General features: G+C 43.8%; 1 protein-coding gene across 1 annotated transcript; it reads left to right on the top strand.

The window, feature by feature from the left end:
- Nucleotides 1-969: 969 nt before the first annotated feature.
- Nucleotides 970-20,136, top strand: ACTL6A (actin like 6A). The gene is made up of 14 exons (XM_081911244.1): nt 970-1,128; nt 2,835-2,911; nt 4,376-4,550; nt 5,956-6,056; nt 6,983-7,080; nt 8,415-8,509; nt 9,292-9,398; nt 12,394-12,483; nt 14,179-14,240; nt 15,766-15,880; nt 17,140-17,220; nt 18,746-18,841; nt 19,080-19,166; nt 19,639-20,136. Exons 1-14 carry the CDS (start codon nt 1,104-1,106, stop codon nt 19,717-19,719), a joined length of 1,290 nt encoding a protein of 429 aa, XP_081767370.1. The 5' UTR covers nt 970-1,103; the 3' UTR covers nt 19,720-20,136.
- Nucleotides 20,137-20,705: the final 569 nt, after the last annotated feature.

Raw genomic sequence — 20,705 nt, 5'->3', positions numbered from 1 at the left:
GAGTGGAACCGCTGCCTCGCTTTATTTTAGCCAGGAGTCTGCCGCTTTAACTTTTTTAAGGCGCTTTTTAAAGGTGCTTTCCATTTACTTTTTTTAGTGTAAGCCGCCTTGAGGCAGTTATTTAGAAGGCCGTTAATAAAGCCAGTGATAAATAATAATAAAAACAGTACCAGCTGTGGATTTGTGATTAAATTGGGAAGGTGGGCACATCCGCTGCATTAAATAGTCACATTGGTTTTTAATTGCTTCCTTTATTCCTTCTTGTAAAAATAAACACGAAAATATTCCTCTTCTTCCAAGCCTTTGGCTAACTAAGCAATCTATGGCCTTTTAAACTGGATGGTGTGTCTGTTTGTGGCAGTGTGATTGTGTTGTCTGTTGTTATGTTACGTATTTTGTGTTTTTATAACTAAACAGCTCTGTAGTTCTCGGATGAAGGGCGGCATGGATATTAAATTAATAGACAACAATAAAATACAATCCATAATACATGATAGCATTTCCAGCAAGTCATGGAGCACATTTGCAATTGCTGCAACGGGAAGAAAAACCATCAAGTGGCCCGAAAAAGACCCTCCGACTTGCATAGGCTTGCACTTCAAAGTCTGTAATCCTACATTACATTACCTAGGAGTAAAGCCCCATTGAACATACTGGGACTTGCTGCCGGCTTAAAGCAACCTGCCTGCTGCCAATCAAAGAAGCCGGCTGCTGCAAATCACGTGACCAGCTCCAACCCACCTCCCAGCTCCGCCCCTCTTTGAAAATCTGCAACCGAGCGTGGTTTCCTTCCCCGCAGCCACACTCCGAGACTCCCAGCGCGACCTTACAACCGCCTGGACGGCAGCCAAGGGGGAAGAAACGCAGCGGCGGTCCCGCCCAAGGAAGGCGAGCGCCGGCGATTGGCTCGTCGGCGCCTTCTGTGCCGCGATAGGCCGGCTGAGGAAAGGGCCTCGCTCTCCCTATTGGCTGGCTTTAGCAGAAGGGCGGCAGTAAGCAAGGTAGGTCGAGCGGGCGGAGCTTGGGTTTGAGAGAGTCGAGGGCGGCCTGAGGTGATTTTTGTGTGTGTCGCCGCCGGCCGAGCGGTGAAGTCCGGAGCGGACATGAGCGGCGGCGTGTACGGAGGGGGTAAGTTCTCCTCGGAGGGGGAGGGGCTGCTCCTCTTTCTCTCTCTCTCTCTCCCCCTCCCCCCCTCGGACCGTTAGGGCTGCGCGTTCCACCGGCTCGCTCTCTTCCCCGCGGGGAGGGGGAGGCTGCCGCCGCCGCTGGTCCGGCAGAGCCTGAAAAGGCGCCTGTGCCTTTAAGACGGGGCGACGGGAGGGAGAATTTCGCCCTGGGCAGCTTCTCCCCGCACCTTGACGCGCCGAGGGGGAAAGCTTTCCTCTATATTTATTTATTTCACCAAGTTTAAAAACTTTTTAAAAAACAGAACGTTATTATTATTATTATTTTAAATCTGAATGTAAGAAATATTATGAATCTGGGTAGGTTTGCCTGAAGGAGAAAAGCTTTTGGCAGGTCTGCCTTCATATTAAAAAAGGGATTCCTGTGTTAAAATTCAATTCATGAAATTTCTATACCGCTTGGTTGTAAAAAAAGACCAAATGCACACCCTCAAAGCGGTTTACCAAAAAAGAGAAAAATAACTCAATGATCACTTAAGAAACCACTTGATTATTTAATTTTTCTACCGCTGACTATATTATAAGGAGCTCTAACGGGTGTACAGAAAGCTGTGGCCACAGCAGACAACTTAAACAAAAATACAGAGTTGCATATAAAGACGTTGCATTTAATACAAAGATATATATAAATCAGTGTCAATTCATTTTCCTTCTGGCATACCTCTCCTTTGCAGGTTGCAGGTTCTCTCACCCAGAGTCCAAGCAAACTCAGCACACCCACAACCTTTCAGAAAAATTAAAACATGACTTCTGTTTCAGTGTATCTGAAGAAGTGCGCATGCACACGAAAGCTTATACCTAAAAATACTCAGTTGATCTCCAACTGAGTTTATAATTTATAAAATTATAAAACCTTATAATTTTAAAATTCTTTTGGAACGATTCTTTTAAAGACTTTCTTAGATCATATAACTTTTTTGAATACTTGATTCTTTTAAGGGTGTTTTTAGGTTTTTAAGAAGAGTCTTTAACTATCTTTTGAAAGAATTCTTTTAATTTATTTTGACTATGGCAGACCAACACGGCTACCTACTTGAATCTACTATAACAGAAAGTAAAAAACCACAGTAGAAAAGACTGAAACAAATTAAAACTCATACAAACTTTGTGGACACCTGGGTAGGCTTGTTTAAATAAGAATATTTTCAGCAGATGCCAAGAAGAATGCAGTGATGGTGTCTGCCTGATATCAATAAGCAGGTGGTTCCAAAGTGTTTGTGCCACCAAACTAAACAACCCAAGTTCTTACAGATGCCGTGTGGATACTATGTGGCACCTATAAAAGTGCCAATTCCACCGACCGCAGTAGTCAAGTGGCACATATGGTTGCAGGCCATCTCATAGGTAATAGGTGTCGCCATGTTAGAAGGATATATTTATCACAATGGGATCTGTAGAAAGAGCACTGTGTTCCTTTAAAAGCTTAAAGGTGGTCCTAATCTACAATAGCCTATGGCACATTTTGCAGATTAATTCTGTGCGTAGATTTTTGGAAGTCCCAATGTGATATTGGAAGATTGAAACCTTTTCTAGGTGTCCCACTGTTGTTCTTCCCTTTTGATGTCTTGAGATTTAGCCTTTTACCAATAAACACATGTCTAATAAGGGTTTGTTTTTAAATTGACACAAATTGTGAATTTGTGTTTGCAGATGAAGTTGGCGCTCTGGTGTTCGACATCGGCTCCTATACAGTCAGAGCTGGCTATGCTGGGGAGGACTGCCCAAAGGTGAGAGCAGAAGTGAGACATTAGATTGATCAATAGAATTTGGGTTTCCTGTGCAAAGAACTCCTGAAATACTTGTATATATTGTGGGATAACTCTGTATGCTATAGCAAGGGACTTGAAATCCCTTGAGCAATGAATGATAGTCCAATAAAATCTGGTCTATGAAGATCATGTACAAACGTACACAAAAATTCGTCTGCTGGAACCTCTGCTCAGGAGAGGTTATCATCAGTAGCTTTTTCGTTCCCTTCTGCATTTTAAATAGTAGCATTTGCAATTTCTTGGTATCATGTTTCTGCAAAACACTGAGCCATTTCTTGTCAGTACGCCTTTGAGCCGATGCCAAGGACTGGGCTCAACAACTGGTTCTGCCCTGACTGGGCTAGGTGAACTGGAGCACTTCCAAAGACCTTCCACTCCTGGAAACAGGTCTAAGTGCCCTGGACCCACAACTGTCCATTGTGAGCACCAAACTCAGCAGAGTATAAACAACACGGAAGAAAGCTGTGAAGCATAACTTCTTTTATTTCTAATAGCTATTGCAAACTAAAAAACTAAAGAGCTACTGGCTTGCATGAGTGTTACAGCTCTCACTCAGCCATCTAATCTCTACATAGATAACACACAGACTCCCCACAGAGTCAGGCAGGAGCGGAAGAAGCGAAGAACATCGTATCAGGAGATTCTCGCAATGGGAGGGGGTGAAAATATCAGCATTTTTCTCCCCTAACACACTTTCTACCTATCGTCTTTCTTTTACCTGCCCTGCAATTTTCACCTAAGTAGTTTTTGTCTTTTCCTCTCCTTTGAATAAGTAGTCTTCATTTGACATGGCTCCCTAGAAATTCTTCCGTCGATTACTTTATGTTTTGGCCATATGTTTAGGGGAATATATTGACAAAGGTCAGAGTTTTTTTTAAATAAGAGGTTGTCCTGGTTTGAGGGGAATGTTATGGTGAGATGGCCCAGGCCAGAGGGAGGGATAAATGTGGGAGTCCCATGTTTAAATCTCTACTTGGCTGTGAATCTCAGTGACATGTTTTGGCCATGTCACCTTCTCAACTAGATTTGCTAGCTCTTGTAGTAAAATATTATGGGATTTGGGCAAGTGCAAGACAGAGCCTTATAAGCAGTTCAATGATAAATGCAGTTCCAGAGATTCCCCCCCACTCCACGTGTAGTGCGAAATCTTTCTTGAAAAGTGTTTAAATAATGTGCACATTATATAAGTGAGCCAGATTATGGAAAGCCTGATGTATCAGAGAGTGTAGCTATATTTTCATTTTCCCCTCAGTGTTTAGCTAATCCTTTCACGCCCCATACAGAATAGAGGCATGACATGCCTAACATGCTGTAGGAATTTGAGGCAGTAGTGATAAGTTTCTTCCCTATTAGTTAGGCTTGATGCAAACAGACAATCTTTATGTAACTTTGTGCATTTTGTTTCCACATCTCCCATTGTAGGTTGATTTTCCCACTGCCATTGGCGTGGTACTGGACCGGGATGATGGGAGCTCCATGATGGAAATTGATGGTGACAAAGGCAAACAAGGAGGCCCAACGTACTACATAGACACTAATGCATTGCGAGTTCCAAGGGAGAACATGGAAGCCATTTTACCTTTGAAAAATGGAATGAGTATGGTTTTTTGCATTTTCTTTCCTTTTTTCTAAAATCTTGAGTATTGATTTCAGACACATCACAAAGCATTAACCTTTTTACTCACAAAATGGCATTGTCCTGCTTTGTGAGAATGTTTGATCTGGAGTTGAAAATAAGTTTATCCTGGTGGTTTTTGGGCCAAATGTTTAAAGTTTTCTAGATCTACTCAAAAGCTGTGGATATTCCCTTTAGCTTATGTTGACCTGTTTTGAAATAGGTTTAGTTTAGTTTGTAAAGCTGGTTATGGGAAGAATAAAGGTAAAGGGACCCCTGACCATTAGGTCCAGTCGTGACCGACTCTGGGGTTGCGGCGCTCATCTCGCTTTATTGGTCGAGGGAGCCGGCGTTTGTCCGCAGACAGCTTCTGGGTCATGTGGCCAGCATGACTAAGCCGCTTCTGGTGAACCAGAGCAGCGCACAGAAATGCCGTTTACCTTCCCGCCGGAGTGGTACCTATTTATCTACTTGCACTTTGACGTGCTTTCAAACTGCTTGGTTGGCAGGAGCAGGGACCGAGCAACGGGAGCTCACCCCGTCGTGGGGATTCGAACCGCCGACCTTCTGATCGGCAAGTCCTAGGCTCTGTGGTTTAACCCACAGCGCCACCCGCGTCCCTTGGGAAGAATATAACTGCTTAAATGGCAGTGTGTTTTGAAAAACATGCCCCTGCCCTGTCAATGTTTATCTATTCTCTCTTTCTTCAAATATTCTACTTATTTGGAAAGACAGTAGCCAAGTGTGCTTGACTAGGACATTCTCCAAATAATCATGTTCAAAAAGGCACCAATGGAACACTGAAGGTAGAACATCTGGAGAGTTGGAGAACCTTCCTTGACCCATGGTGGTTTTAAAAAAAATGCAGATGTGTTGCTTAATCATGTATAATGCAAACATTGTTTGCAAACCCTCTTCATATTAGTTTCACATCCTAATTTCCAGCCAACTGTCTGGTTTGCACATAACACTAAACCAAGCTATGGTTCCCTGTAAGGAATATAAACCATCACTAGACCAGTATTGCTTTGAAAGTGAACTGTTGTCAATTAGCAAGGAGATTGCCTTGTACTTTTTTAAATAATCTGATTGTACAGTTGCTTTTCTAAGGTTATTCCTGCACCAGTGCTTACAGTGAAGTATAGTTAGAATCCTTTAATCTCTTAGGGCTGTGAGATTGGCTTGAATGCTGTGTACTTTGATTCTTTGATTTCACTGGTGTAAGGATGGAAGCGTGACTAGGATCCCACATCCTCCTTCCTGACTCCTATACTGTCCACATGCTCAGCCTTGCACTGATAATGTGCTTCATGTTGCATACATGCCTAAACTAGAGCAGCTCCTCCAGCAAAAGCAGCAGGTTTAATTTATTTTTATGTTGTTACAGTTGAGGACTGGGACAGCTTCCAAGCCATTTTGGATCACACCTACAAGATGCACATTAAATCTGAAGCTGCTTTGCATCCCGTTCTAATGTCTGAAGCGCCAGTGAGTAAAAACCCAGTTTCTTTCCTTGAAATAGCCCATTTTGAAGCATAGAAGGCAGTTTGACTGTTGTGAAGCTTGCAAACTTGGGGGTGGAAGGGGGAAGAGCAAATAACTCAAAAACCAGGACTTGGTAAAAGAACCTATCAAGATGAACTGTAATATCTGTGACTAGATTGCCTGTATGGACATGCTAGAAATGGTTATGAACAGTGCCAGAGAAGAAATGTCAGCACTGAGGAAGTTGTGGGCGTGGAAAGGGGAGTAGCAGAAAGGGATGATCGATCTACCCACCCCAAACACCAAAGCAAGTATCCCCAGGTGGAGAGGTTTGGAGCCTGATTTCTCACAACTTTTTGGATTGTCCCTGTAAACCTGAATGTGCAGGGGGAAAACATCAAGAGGGGGGTTATTTAAGGGTTATGTCATGTGGATTATTCAAATTAAATGCGGGCACAGACAGCTGCGAGCACAAAGTAAACTCAGTGTAGACAAGCCCTTGCTGTCTCGAGTGATTTCTTCCTGTTGCCTTCCTACTCTTAGCTTGTTTCTTCCCTTTTAACTATGGTTTGAAAAGCCACTGTAAACTATAGTTTTAGCTTGTGATTTATGGCTCAGATGCTATATTGATGCACACATAATATGAGACGTGGTCTACTCTGGGAAGGAAGTCACTTGAGAGAAAATGCAGAGATAGCATCAGGTTCCAATTTCAAGCCATAGTTTGCAGGAAGCTGATGTTTTGTCTGCATTAGGCTCAAGTGATGCTTCTGCATGAACCTGCCCACTGATTTGTAAATAGGGAAGTAACTCACTTTCCAGCCTGACATATTATTGCACTGTGAACATTTAAACAACCTGTTCTGAGTGTGACATATTTCTGCTCAAGTTATAGGTGAATTTGTTTTTTTATCTTTGCACTCTTGTAGTGGAACACCAGAGCCAAGCGTGAGAAATTGACGGAGCTGATGTTTGAACATTACAATATCCCTGCTTTCTTCTTGTGCAAAACTGCAGTTCTCACAGCGTATCCCAAACATGTTAATGAATAAGTGGACATCATTACAGAGCTTTTTGCACTTTTATAGAAAAAAACAAACATAACATATTTTTCTGTGTATAAGACTAGGTTTCCCCCCCCTAAAAAGTAATGTCCAAAATTTGGGGACGTCTTATACACAGGGGCCATCCTCCCCCATTTTCTTAAATTGGATTTCCCAAAAATAGGGGGCGTCTTATACATGGGGGTGTCTTATAGACGGAAAAATATGGTACTGTTTTTAACATTTAAACCAAGGTGTTGTCACTGTGCTAGTCTCAAAGATGGGTTGGTTATATTTATTGGCTTGTAACCAAAGTTATCTCTCGGCTGATATGAAGGCTTCTGTCAGCTGGAAGGGAAGCGATTTCCAGTGATTACCTCAATCCTCTGGAGTATATTGGGAGGAGGGGGGATATTAAAAGACCCTTCCCTCTCTGTTCTGCTGTTGAAAGACATACAATCAGCTGAGCAACCCCGTTGGATTTCAGCCTTGCCAAATTCATTCTCCAGACAGAAATAGAAGACCCTAAGGTCTGAATTAACTTTGTATATACTAAGCTGCTTAGTATTGCTTATTGAAATTGTTTTTACCCTGCTTCTCAGTGAAAAAGGTTCCTATAATAAGCATGCTTTTAAAGCTTTTTTTCTGCCTGGAGAAAGCCTTCTTGAATGGCAGGGTATGGTATGGTAGGGTGTAAACTATGGTATCATCGCATCAGATGTCAAAGCGATAAACAACTATCTGACATTCAGAAGACATCTTAAGGCAGCCCTGTTCAGGGAAGTTTTTAATGTGTGACATTTTGGTGTATTTTTGGTCTCTGTGGAAGCCGCCCAGAGTGTCTGGGGAAACCCAACCAGATGGGCGGGGTACAAATAAATTATTATTATTATTATTATTATTATTATTATTATTATTATTATTGTGTGTGTGTATGTATGTATGTATGAATGAATAAAACTCAACAGGAGGAATAAATTGCCCATTCAGATGGTGTAAGAATTAAATGATATAATCCTTTCAGGAACTGGAGATTGGTGTTTGAGTTTCAAGCAGTAATGCAGCTCAATCCTATGCATATTTATTTAGAAGCAGGTCCCCCCACTGAGTTCGGTAGAGCTTACACCCCAGCAAGTATGGATAGAATTGTAACCATAGTGTAAGTATATATTTTTCTTAGCTGCCTTCCCCAAAAGCTGCATGTAATTTTGACAAGAAAGGATGTGCCCTATCAGGTCCAAGAGCAAAATGAACTGCAGTGCCATTTGTGTTTATGTTGTGCCCAAATCCCATTGTCTTCCTTAACCCTTCCAACTAGCTTTGCTAATGGCAGATCCACAGGCTTGATCCTGGATAGCGGAGCAACCCACACCACTGCCATCCCAGTGCATGATGGTTATGTGCTCCAGCAAGGTAAGCATTCTTCCAGAGGAGTTGGTAGAAATCTTGGCTGCCCCGTTAATAAGTGAGGTTCAGGACAAACAGACAAGAGGATTCCTTTGCCCAACACAGGATTAAATCATTTGAGGAATTCCCCCCCCCCCCCGCCCAAGATGTGGTGATGGGTTGCCGGCTTAGATCGATCGATCCTTCATGAGCTTATTTTAAAGGCATCAATATAAGCCAAAATTCAACCTTTGTAGGTATACTCTTGAGTACCAGACGCTAAAGAACAAGGCCAGAAAAGGGTCATCTTTTTCATGTTTTGTTTGTGTGCTTGTGCAGGGGCATCTAAGAGCCTCTGCTAAAGAAAGAGTGCCGGACTAGAGGCCTCAGTCCACTCTCTTTTAAAAAACCACCACCACCACCAAACCCTCCCCCCTGTTATTGTCGGAAGACCAATGTATTCAAACTTTACAAAACAGATACCTTACACTTTAATGTAACATCTTTTGTTTGCATTTTGTATGTTACCCCTTGCCTGAGTCCGAGTGCATCTGCTCTGTGAAGTCGCTTACCATCTTTATTCTGCAGCCTGGTTGCTCTTGAAGGGGGCGGTTTGTGTAGCAGAATGCTCTTCCAGTCTGCTATTGGGCTGGAGAACAGAGGTCCCTGAGAATGCAGAAGCCAGTTGGCCTGCTACTAAGGAAATAGCTCTGTTTATTTGGGGGGGGGGTGACTTCCTGCATGCAAAATGTGATATTGGAAGATTGAAACCTTTTCTAGGTGTCCCACTTTGTGTTCTGCATTTGCAGGCATTGTGAAATCCCCTCTGGCTGGGGATTTCATTACGATGCAGTGCAGAGAACTGTTTCAGGAAATGAACGTGGAGATAATTCCTCCGTATATGATCGCATCAAAGGTAATAGATTATACTGGAAAGAGTGAAAGGGGTTGTTTGCTTTGTGTGTATGTTGGCTGCTTTTGTGAGCCGCTCCTCCATTTCTCAAGTGTTTTGAACTTGGGAGCACCTCTTGAACCTCTGCCCCCAACAACAAACAGTTTGCACGCATTTATACAGGGCCTTCAGATCATTTGGCTGAAAAATGTTCAGTGAGGAATGCTCAAGTGCATGTGAGCCACCCCTTAGATTTTAGGGCAATTGGGTACCATATATAAAGAGCAGCACCTAGCTCTCCCATTACCCTGGGGGATGGGTTGGTGGTTGGGTCTGGTTTGTTATTGATGTATTTAGTGTATAAGGAGTTTTTGTTTTTGTTATTAAAACCTTGTTTAAGTTATTTTTGAGTCCCTTTTTAATGCATGGTCTCCCCAGCAAGCTCTCTGCAGCGCTTCTAAACTGCAAATAGCCAACAATGTCCACCACTTGGTTCTGATGGTTCTAGGTGAACAACCGGTTTGACTTTTGGTAAGGCAGCTGTGAAGGAATCACCCAACAAGACAGGCTGTTGAACCGCACTCCTTTCTGCTTTACAACTGACACCAAAAGTTGCAAGGAGAGGTGCTGCCAGCTGAGTGAGCTCCAGACAGTTCCCCCTTGTCTTTCTCAGATCAAGGCCTGTAGCAAAAATCCAAACAATCTGGCACACAGAATAATATCCCTTGCGTAATCAGTAGGAAGCCAAAAGCCTGAATCCGATTTAGAAACTTGTATGGTGAAATTGAAGAAAGTCTTGTGGGTCCCATTGGAAATGAAATCAACAAGGGTTCTCTAGATACTCAAGATGACACAACTTAGAGAGAATCAACAGAACAAAGGTTCAACCAGACACTGTGCTTAAACAACTTTCACAACAAATTGTACCCCCTTTTAATACCCTAGAGCAGGGGTCGGCAACCTGCGGCTCCGGAGCCGCATGCGGCTCTTTAACGCCTTTGCCGCGGCTCCGGGGTGGAGGCGAGGGGAGGAGGCGCATTTCCTTTTGTTCCTGTGCAGTCGCTGTCATCTGTGAGGCGGCGGCGGAGAGCAGAAGGCAGCGCCGCTCTCCTCGCGAGTTGGGCGCAGGGCAGCGGCAGCAGGAAGGCTCCCCAAGGGCCGAGCGGCGCGCGCCCGCCTTCCCCGCGAGCCATTGTTTTTAGTGCGCCGCCTTTCACTCATTGTTGCTGACTGGCTCGAGGTTGTGCAAACAAGGCTGGGCTTTCCCTCCGCACGAAATCTGGCTGCCGCTTTAGCGCGCAGAAGGCGAAGCGCACGAGAGTCCGGCTCCGAGCAGCAAAGCGGGAAAGGAGGCACGCGCCGTCCCACCCCTTTCTCCCCCCCCAGGAGAGAAAAATGCCAGACAAGCCATAGTACGTTCCTAAAGGAGGGCTCTCCCCTCCACGCTGCCCAATAGCAAGCCGCAACCGTTCCTGCTAGCCAATGGCGAGGCGACAGAGGACTTTTCCTTTTCGGGCGGTGGCGTTTTGGCGCGCCAGCCAAGCTCGGGGGATCCGAGCGCCGGATTCACGCCTGCTCAGCGGCTCGCTCTGCAGAGCTTTCTCCGAAAAGCAGTTGTTGCTGAGAAAAAGATATCAAGTTATAGGTTCCTCTCTCCGCGCCTCCCCGGTTGGCACCAGCGGCAACCACGCGAAAAAGCGCGCTGGTTTCTAAAGAAGTCTCGTTCCTCCCAAGGCACGTGTTCACTTTTTGCAGAGAGGCAGTTGCAAGGCGAGGAAAGCTCCTGGTAATCATAAAAATCCCATAAGGATAATTAAATTGGGATGGGGAAACTAGCTGGGAATTGCATTAGGGCCACGATCCGCAAACCGCTTCCTCCGGAGCAAACAAATAAATCCCAGTGGAACTTCGACCTTGCTTGTCGACATAATAGAGTGGTTACTCCTGTCGCAGGGTCTATTGTTCAAGAAGTGGCAGTTTAAACTATTTGCAGGCTACCGATCCACATCAGCCGCTAACGCAACGTGACCATTTGTGCTCTGCGAGCAACCCTTCGCTGGGGAGAGGCTGTTTAGCACGGGAAAGACTCTTGCCTTAACCCTTGCAGAGCTGCTGCTAGTCAGCCGTGCTCAACCCTCACTGTCGCCAGATATGGCTGGGAAAGACTCTTGCCTTAACCCTTGCAGAGCCGCTGCTAGTCAGTGCCTGGCAGTGCCGGGCTAGATGGACCAATGGTCCGAATCGAATTGTTACAATACTGATGAGACAAATACACCAGTCGATGGCAAACCTTTATTCTGAATGTGGCGGTGATTTGGAATCACTACCCTGCTCCAGTTTCACCTTGTCAGTCACTAATGTGGATTAAAATGCCACCCACACACGCGAAAGCACGTATTGGAAATCAGGCTTTGGTAGTTACAGCACGTTAACCAGTCTTGAGTAAGGTACCAGTACTTACTGCCTGGAATAAAATTGGCATGATGCATGTGGGTACTGGGAAGACAAAAGCAAAATACTGCTAGATACAGGACTCACGGGATTAATGATGATAATAATAATAATAATAATAATAATAATAATAATAATAATAATAATAATACTTTATTTATACCCCGCAATGGTTTTGCGGCTCCCAGTTGTTGTTTTTTCTTCGGAAACGGGTCCAAGTGGCTCTTTTTGTCTTAAAGGTTGCAGACCCCTGACATAGAGGGAAGGAAGGAAAGATGGACAGGAGAAGGGAAATTTCTCTAATCAGGAGGGCGGAAGGGTGTTGGAAGTATATGTCATGTAGCACCTAAGGACAGGGCTGATTAGTGCTTGCCAACACGGGAAGGTGAGAATTGGAGGGACAGCTCCCTTATTGACTGGTTGAAAAAGCTCATGAAACCAAGGCTCATCCTGTGGATTTGTGGAAAGACAACAAAGAAGTTGGAATACAGGCTCTGTATTCTTGGCCTTTGTTAAATAACGTATTGGAATGTGGATACTTTGAACTGACTCTGATTTGCTGTTGCAGGAAGCAGTTCGTGAGGGCTCTCCAGCAAACTGGAAGAGAAAAGAGAAATTGCCGCAAGTCACAAGAACGTGGCACAATTACATGTGCAATGTGAGTATGTTCTTCCAGGTCTACAAAGAAAATAATTTTGGAAGTATGCCTCTCGCTAGATAGGATTCCTCTGCTAGAGGTAACTTGGGAGATGAGGGATCTGTGGCCCTCCAGGTCTTCTCAAGACTTCTACCTTTCATCAGCTGCAGCCAGCTGGCCAGTGGTTGGCGAGGATGTGAGTTGTCAAACAACATCTTGGGGCCGGGTGGGTAGGGGAGCACCTGCCCTAAATAAACTCAGATATAACTTGCACTTGTGAATGTGTTAGGTTTGCATAATCAGGAACAGTGTTTAAAAAAATATGGGGAATGGCAGAAAAACTTGTGAGCCTTTTCTTGCAGTGGCCGACCAGATGCCTGTGGGAAACCCAAGCACAAGAGCACTCTTTCCTCTTGCGGTTTCCAGCAGTTGGTTTTCAGAAGCATACTATGTAGACAGAGCATAGCCATCATGACTAGTAGCCATTGATTGCTTTTCCATAAACTTTTCTACTTGTCAAGAGCCAGTGTGGTGTAGTGGTTAAGAGCGGTAGTCTCGTAATCTGGTGAACCGGGTTCGCGTCTCTGCTCCTCCACATGCAGCTGCTGGGTGACCTTGGGCCAGTCACACTTCTCTGAAGTCTCTCAGCCCCACTCACCTCACAGAGTGTTTGTTGTGGGGGAGGAAGGGAAAGGAGAATGTTAGCCGCTTTGAGACTCCTTCGGGTAGTGATAAAGCGAGATATCAAATCCAAACTCTTCTTCTTTTTTAAAGCAATCCATGTTGGTGGTCTTCACTGCCTCCTGTGGGAGTGAGTTCCGTAGTCTAATAATGCTCTGCATGAAGAAGTACTTTCTTTTATCTGTTCTGAATTTTATCTTCCAAAATTCAGCTTCATTGGATGATCCCAAGTTTTAGTGTTACGAGAGAGGGACTTCCCCATGCCATAATTTTATAAACTTCTATTGTGTAGATACTCATCTTTTCTCTAAACTAAAAAGTCTGAAATGTTGTAACCTTTCCTCTTTGAGGAGTTGCTCCACCCTCTTGATCATTTGGGTTGTCCTTTTCTGTACCTTTTCCAACCCAGTAATATATTTTTTGAGGTCAGGCAACTGGAACTGTATGTAGTATGCAGGTCACTGGGAGAGAAAAGATGAAAGCAGTAACATAATAAAGCCTATGTATGATGGTGTGATTGAATCTCTTGTTTTAGGTCATCATTGTTCTAAATTAAAAATGTCTGTCATCCTGGAGTTCCCACGTATAGCAACGTGGAAACTTGAGAATTGCAGGATATTGCAGCTTGATTACTGTGAAGGTTTATCCCAGGGGTGGGTAGCCTTCATTTCTTAGGTCTGCTTTAGTATACCTTACAGGTTCTGCTAAGAATAGCCTTAATTTTGAAGATGGAAGTACTGTTGTTGGGGCAGGAAGAGAAACCTCTATGGCATTTTATTTGTAGCTAATGCAGACATTTCCCTTCTAAGATTTGTCCTTCTGTAACTCTGAACCAGGTCTGCCATTTCACAGATTCTTCTGGGGACTCTCCACTCTCCATGGGTCATCTACTCCGACTCGTTGAGATATTACAGATATATGTCAATGTTTCTGTCTGCCTAGGATTCTTTTGTATGGTCCACAGTTCCTCCTTTCTTTGGTCTTTGGAACATGAAACCTCATACTTGTTTCTTTTCAATACTTTCTCCTCCACAGTGTGTGATCCAGGACTTCCAGGCTTCTGTCCTCCAAGTGTCTGATTCAACTTATGATGAGCAGTATGTTCTTTTAAAATTATTTTCCACTTTACAATGGCTAACTTAAGTAACTGGGTGATTTCCAACCTGAGCCTGTGAACATCATACTAAATTATTGTTTAGCATCACAAGAATGAGCCTCTCCTCTCGCTGGGCTTGCACTTTTTCCTACAAGCCACCCCAGCAGGGTGTAAGGAAGAATTTGAAAGCTTTTGGTTCTGTCTTTGATTAACCGCAACTTGACATGTTGTCAACACTGGACAAACCGTGGTTAATCTTAACTCTGGCTATGAAAACAAACCAACTTCAAACCATAGGGTGATACTCAACTAAGTTTTTCTCAGAGTAGACACATTGAAATTAATAGTCATGGCTAAGTCAGGTTCATGAATTTCAGTAGGTCTGCTTGTGAGTGAAACTTACCGGTAGTTGAGTGCCACCCATGGTTTATGAAGCTGACTTGTTTTCACTAACCATAGCTGAGGATAACAACAATTTAGGGCAGGTAAAAGTTGCTTAAAGACAACCAGCAAGCAAGCAGTTTCTTAAAAAGACAGAAGCACTTTTTTCAACCTCATGCAGAGCTGTTCAAACTTGGCATCAAGGATTGGGAACATTGTTCGCATTGACAGCTCTGCCAGTGTCCCCTTAGAGTGGTGGACTAGAACCTGAGAGACCAGGGTTTGAATCCTCACTCAGCCATGAAACACTCTGGGTGACCTTGAGCTAGTTGCCGCCTCTCAGCCGAACCTACTGCAAAGGGTTGTTGTGCAGATGACATGGGGAGGAGAACCACCTTGAGATCCTTGGCAGAAAAGGTGGTATATAAATGTCATAAACAAACATAATGTAAGAATAACCTGTCGGATCAGGCTAATGGTCTAGTCAAGCACCCTGTTCTCATAGTGGCCCACCGGATGCTTGTGGGAAACCCAACAAGAAACATCCATAAAAATGGCAAAAGTGGTTTATTTCCCAAATAGGTTTTTATCTTAAACAATTACAATCACCATAAATAAAGAATTCACTTGTAATAATATGTCAGTGGTTCAGTGTTCATTTCTTCTCTTTCCAAAATAGATTTTATCTTAAACAATTGCAAGCGCAGTAAATAAAGAGTCCACTTGTGATATACCAGTGGTTTAGATTTCCGACGTTTTGTTGCTAAATAGGTGTAAGGGGTGCAAGCTAGCCAGCCAGGCCAACCCCTCCTTCCCAGCGTTCCAGTTTTAATAGTTAGTGAAGATGTTGGGCAGAGTTTCTTAGTGGTCAAGGGATGAGACTGTGAAAAGAAAAACAAGGGCAACATGGAAATCTTGGGAGAGGGGAAGGGAATTGTTTGGATATGGGAGGGGTACATTGCTCTAATCCCTTCCATGCCACAAAGATCTCTGGGTGGCCTTTATCAGTTCCCTGTTTCCTGGGATTGTTGCAATAAAAATTTGGTAAGAAGTGCAATTTGCTGTGTTGCGCATAAGAACTGGGAAAGAAAAACCTGGCAACGGTTGAATACCTTCTAAAAACGAGTTTTTTTCCTGCCCTCCAGGGTGGCTGCACAGATGCCCACGGTACATTACGAATTCCCCAATGGTTACAACTGTGACTTTGGTGCTGAGCGGCTAAAAATTCCTGAAGGCTTGTTTGACCCTTCCAATGTAAAGGTAAAACTCAGTAACAGTATGTGAGATTGCATTTTGGGTGCAAGCATCTGGCTACGTTATGGAAGTATATAGGAGTCCGTAAAGTTAAATGTCCTGAAATCTTTTTAACTGTTTTAAACAATTTGGGGAAGATAAGAAATAGCAGGATATTTGGAACTTCAGATGAACCAGAATGTGTCTTGTGTTACATTTCTCATAGCATTACATCAGGGGTGGGGGACTTCTGGTCTCTGGTCCACATTAGATCTGGCAGGGGTCCTAATTTGACCCATGAGGCCAAGTCACGTCTATCTGCCTTGCCTCTGAAATTGCATGTGACTTCAGGTGCGAGGCAGGTGAAGGTGTCTTTGAAATTGTGTTGAAACAACTTGCAAATGGATGCCATTTTGAGCTTGTCACCTGATTCCATAATAGTGCCAGGTCATCAACAGGTGATTGGGGGAGGTGGGATGGGGGCAGGAAGGATCTGGTCTGCCAGCTGGATCCAGCCCCCCATCCTTGCATTATATGAGTGACAGACCATGAAGCATCCTCTCCTACAAGTGGCATATTTTTCCTCATATCCTCACTGTTTTGTAGAACTGGTCAGCTACCAAGCTAGCACAGCTCACCAGCCATGTATTGCAGCCCATTGGGAGGTTGATAAACCTCTGTTGTTTTGTTTTCTGCCTGGATTGCAAATACAGTATATGGTCGGCTGGGTTGGTTTGATGGGTCATATATTGTGCTTCTCTGATGAAGATTTTCTCGTTCCCAGAAATACCCACACGCAAGACCATTATGACTTGCCCTCTGATAAAATCCATTCTTAGCAGACTGGGACTTACCTGTTGAAAGGAAAGATCCACTCTTGCTTATATTGGAACAAGTTTAGTAGCAGTTCTAAACTGGATAATAAGTTGGGAAGAAAGATTTTATTTTTATTATAATAATTTTGGTGAATGGGCAGTGAGGTACACACTAACAGTATTTGGGCCTCCCCAACAGCATTTTCAGATTTTGCCCCAGTTTGTTCTCCCCACTGCTTGTGCAAGAGATTTCGTGGGCTTTGTGCTATTTTTAAAAAAATGGGCAAACTCTCACACACTGAGAAGATCTGGCCAGGCAAGGATCCTCAAGAGCTACAGCCCCCTCCTTAACCAATGTACCTCCTGTCTATGGGGCTGAAAAAAAGGCACACAGGGCATATTGTCACACTGTTATCAATTTGAGTCTACTATAATAGCATTAACTTGCCATTTTCTTTCTTCCCTCTCCAGGGTTTATCTGGTAACACAATGCTTGGCGTGAGCCATGTGGTGACTACAAGTGTCGGCATGTGTGATATCGACATCAGGCCAGTAGGTATTAGTTAGGCATGGTGGTTTAATAGAAAATAGACCAGGGAGTGATTCCCTTTCCTTAGCTAAAATTCAAAGTGCAGGATTGACCCGTGCCCTGAATAGTGATCTGCTCCACACAATGCTGTTAAAAGCCTGCTTGCATTCCTCAAGGGAGAGCTGGTGTAATGTCTTGCCTTGACAACAAACTTGCTTTGTCACCTTAGGGGAGCTACTGCTCTTTCAGTCTCAGCCCTTCCCAACTGCAAGGCAGTGGTGGTCACACTGACTTGATGTAAGATAATGTTGAAGTGCTTTGCATGTCCTCTAAAATACTGCATAAATGTTAGCTGGTGTGTGTTGATAATACATTAAGAACGTAGAACTCTGACTTATACCATGTCAGGCTATTTGTCCAGGTGGCCCAAGCTTGTTTATCATCTGACCAGAAAGATAACCGGAACCTTTTAAAGGGGAGGTACCAGGGCTTGGACCCAGGTTCTGCTGTGTGCAAGACATATGCTCTAACCACTGAGCCAAAGTCCGCATTTCTAGTAGTTTTGAAATGATTTACCCTACCTTTCCATCCATGCAACCCCTGAAGGTAGCCAGCAATCAGTTACTACATTTAAATGGAGCTGAAAATGAACAAAATCCCAATCGACAACATTCAAAAAGAGAAGCAGCAAACCCAGGCAGATCGTTAGTTACTACCCAGGCATTCTGACCCTACATCTAAAGGCAATGACTAATGGGCAGATTACTCTGCCCCGTGGGTGCCACTACTGAAAGGCCCTGCCCCAGGCCATAACTCAGCCAGTTGGTAGGATATGGAGCAGGGCTTCTGATCTAAACGTATGAGTAGGTTTATGGGCAAGGAGGTGGCCCTGCTATGTCTCAGGTGGTCAGGCTGATCCTGTGCTTTCTTGAGGATTGCAGCCCTGTATATTGCAACTCACTCCCATTGCAACAGATAAGATATGCTTTTGAGTAAGAGTGCCTAAGACCACAATGTAAAATGTGAAGCTAGGATTCCCTGTAGTGCCGTTTTCCCTGAAATGGCAGAAACTAAACTGGGCCGGGGTTGCCATCTTCATGGTCCAACACAGCTCGATTCCCCTGCATACCCGCATTCTGTATTGTTGCTTTGCTCCCCAGTCATCTTCACCACCTCTATCAGCAGCCTGCCCAGAAGAATGAGCAAATGTAGAAAGTCCATGAATAGATATTAATGTTGTCCATGCTAGATTCATTTCTCAGGCTTCCGGTGAATTAGGGATTCCCATCTGCCAAACTCTGGGTTTTAGTATGGAATTATCTAGACTTCCTGTGTAGCTTTGAAGAATTTACCTAGTGGGAAAGTTCATTTCTTGTGTCTTCTGCACTGGAACCACTCACAGGTCTTAAGCATGCTAGTTATTTTTTCTTATACTGTTTTATCAGCAGAGTGAAGTTGTGACTTGTTTCTTTCAATATATGTATCTGTGTTGTGAAGGGCAACAGAGGAAAAAATAGCATTATAATGAGTTCTGCCTTTGTTTTCCAGGGTCTCTATGGGAGTGTGATTGTAGCAGGAGGGAACACCCTACTGCAGAGCTTTACAGACAGACTAAATAGAGAACTGTCTCAGAAAACACCTCCGGTGAGTGGCTACCAAACAGCGAACATTTTCCTTGTACTTCTTAAATCTGTGCAGGTATTTGGCTATTGGAACAGTGCTCCTGCCGGACACGAGACCAGTGAACTGCAACCAGTTCAAAGAGAAAGATAATGCTTCTAGGCATATACAAGCCTGTAGCTTGGGCATTCTCCTCAGATAGCCCTTTGGATCTGGGCCAATTTAAAATAACAATAAACACTTTATTCTCTTTTGATTTCAGAGCATGCGACTGAAGTTGATAGCGAACAATACAACAGTAGAGCGAAGGTTTAGTTCCTGGATTGGTGGATCCATTTTGGCTTCTTTGGTTAGTAGATCGATAAGGCTTGTTTGGTGGGGAAGCAGCGCTGCTCAAAAATGTTACCCAAGAAGATTTGGGTGAGACTTAACACCAGTGGGGAGAGTTTGCTAGTGGGGAGAAATCTGATGGACCGAGAGAGAGAGAGATTGTGTGTGTGTGTGTGTGTAGGAACGGTAAAGCAATTTCCCCATTGGAAACGTACTATAGGCATGATTACTATTCAAAAAGCCTTCTTGAGGAACAAGATCAGATCTGAACTGCCTTGTTTCTCCTTGCATGTTGTTTTTAGAGCAGTGACAACCAATGTGGTTCCCTGTGGGTATTGTGGGACTCCAGCTGGCCAGTTGGACACCTAGGAATTCTACAAGCCCAACACGAGAATAGCTCTTTTCAGCTTCCTTTCATTATGGTTTCTATTTCATACTCTGCACTATCCTTTTGAAGAAAAGGCTACCATCTTTGGTTTTGTCTCTTGCAGGGGACCTTCCAGCAGATGTGGATCTCCAAGCAAGAATACGAAGAAGGAGGGAAGCAATGTGTAGAAAGAAAATGCCCATAAAAACCTGTTTTTTTATTATAAAAAAAAGACAGCTGCCTTCCCCAGCGCTTCTAATATTGGATAGCTTTAGCATACTCAGGAATCAAAAGTTTTGTGTCTCTTTTGTAGGAAATGTATACTTTTTTGTGCATTCTGCAATCTCCCCTTTTTAACAAACCATAGGTATTTTAAAAGGCCAACATCATTCTGTCACAGCAGATGGATGCCCACATCCTTTGTAAATGCAATAACTCTTATACAAACTCTTTTTATAATTTTTGTATAGATATATATTTTCTGCAAAATTCCCGTCCCCCCACTGGAAACGAAGCTATAAACTGTGGATGTAATCTCCTGCCTTTCTGAGAAATGTGTCTACTTTCAGACTAGTCTTCCTTGTTACGTTGGCCTTAATAAATTCCTCTAGTTTGTCTTAGAGTCCCTTTGTGTTTGTTTCAGAGAAATTCTGTTTTACATTCACACAACTCATTAAATGAGGGGAGAGTGGATGGTACAGTGGTACCTCTGGATGCGGACGGGATCTGTTCTGGAGCCCCGTTCTCGTCGCAATTCGCCGCTTCCGTGTGATGTCATTTTGAGCGTTTGCACATGCGGCGAAACCCGGAAGTAACGCGCTCCGTTACTTCCGGGTTGCCACGGAGCGCAACCCAAAAATACTTAACCTGAAGCTACTTTAACCCGAGGTATGACTGTACTCAGTTCTTGGTTGAACTAATCCCTGCCTTTAATGCTACTGTTCGCTAGATCTGCAGTAGTGTTGTTCTATTTGTGTGAGTTGGGAGGGATGATCCTTGAATAGAGGAATCATTTAACTTTTTGCTTCCCTGGTACCCATACTACTTGCATCATAAATTGGGGTTAATATTAACAGACCTGAACCAAATCCAGCCCAGCTGCATAAATAGTGCATATTTATGCAGCTTTTGATAATCTCATGGGCCAGAGAGCTCTGCATGACCCCCAAAACCTTCCTGTCTTTTAGGTAT

Source organism: Podarcis melisellensis, assembly GCF_964234715.1.
Source record: "Podarcis melisellensis genome assembly, chromosome: 5".
NCBI lineage: Eukaryota > Metazoa > Chordata > Lepidosauria > Squamata > Lacertidae > Podarcis > Podarcis melisellensis.
This window is presented reverse-complemented; position numbering and strand designations above follow the sequence as displayed.

Bases quoted from the DNA above. Each gene is read 5' to 3' on its own strand.
- ACTL6A (XM_081911244.1), top strand. From the start codon at position 1,104: ATGAGCGGCGGCGTGTACGGAGGGG. The intron at 6,057-6,982 runs GTGAGTAAAAAC...GCACTCTTGTAG, and splicing joins TTCTAATGTCTGAAGCGCCA to TGGAACACCAGAGCCAAGCG. The intron at 7,081-8,414 runs GTATCCCAAACA...CCTTCCAACTAG, and splicing joins AAAACTGCAGTTCTCACAGC to CTTTGCTAATGGCAGATCCA.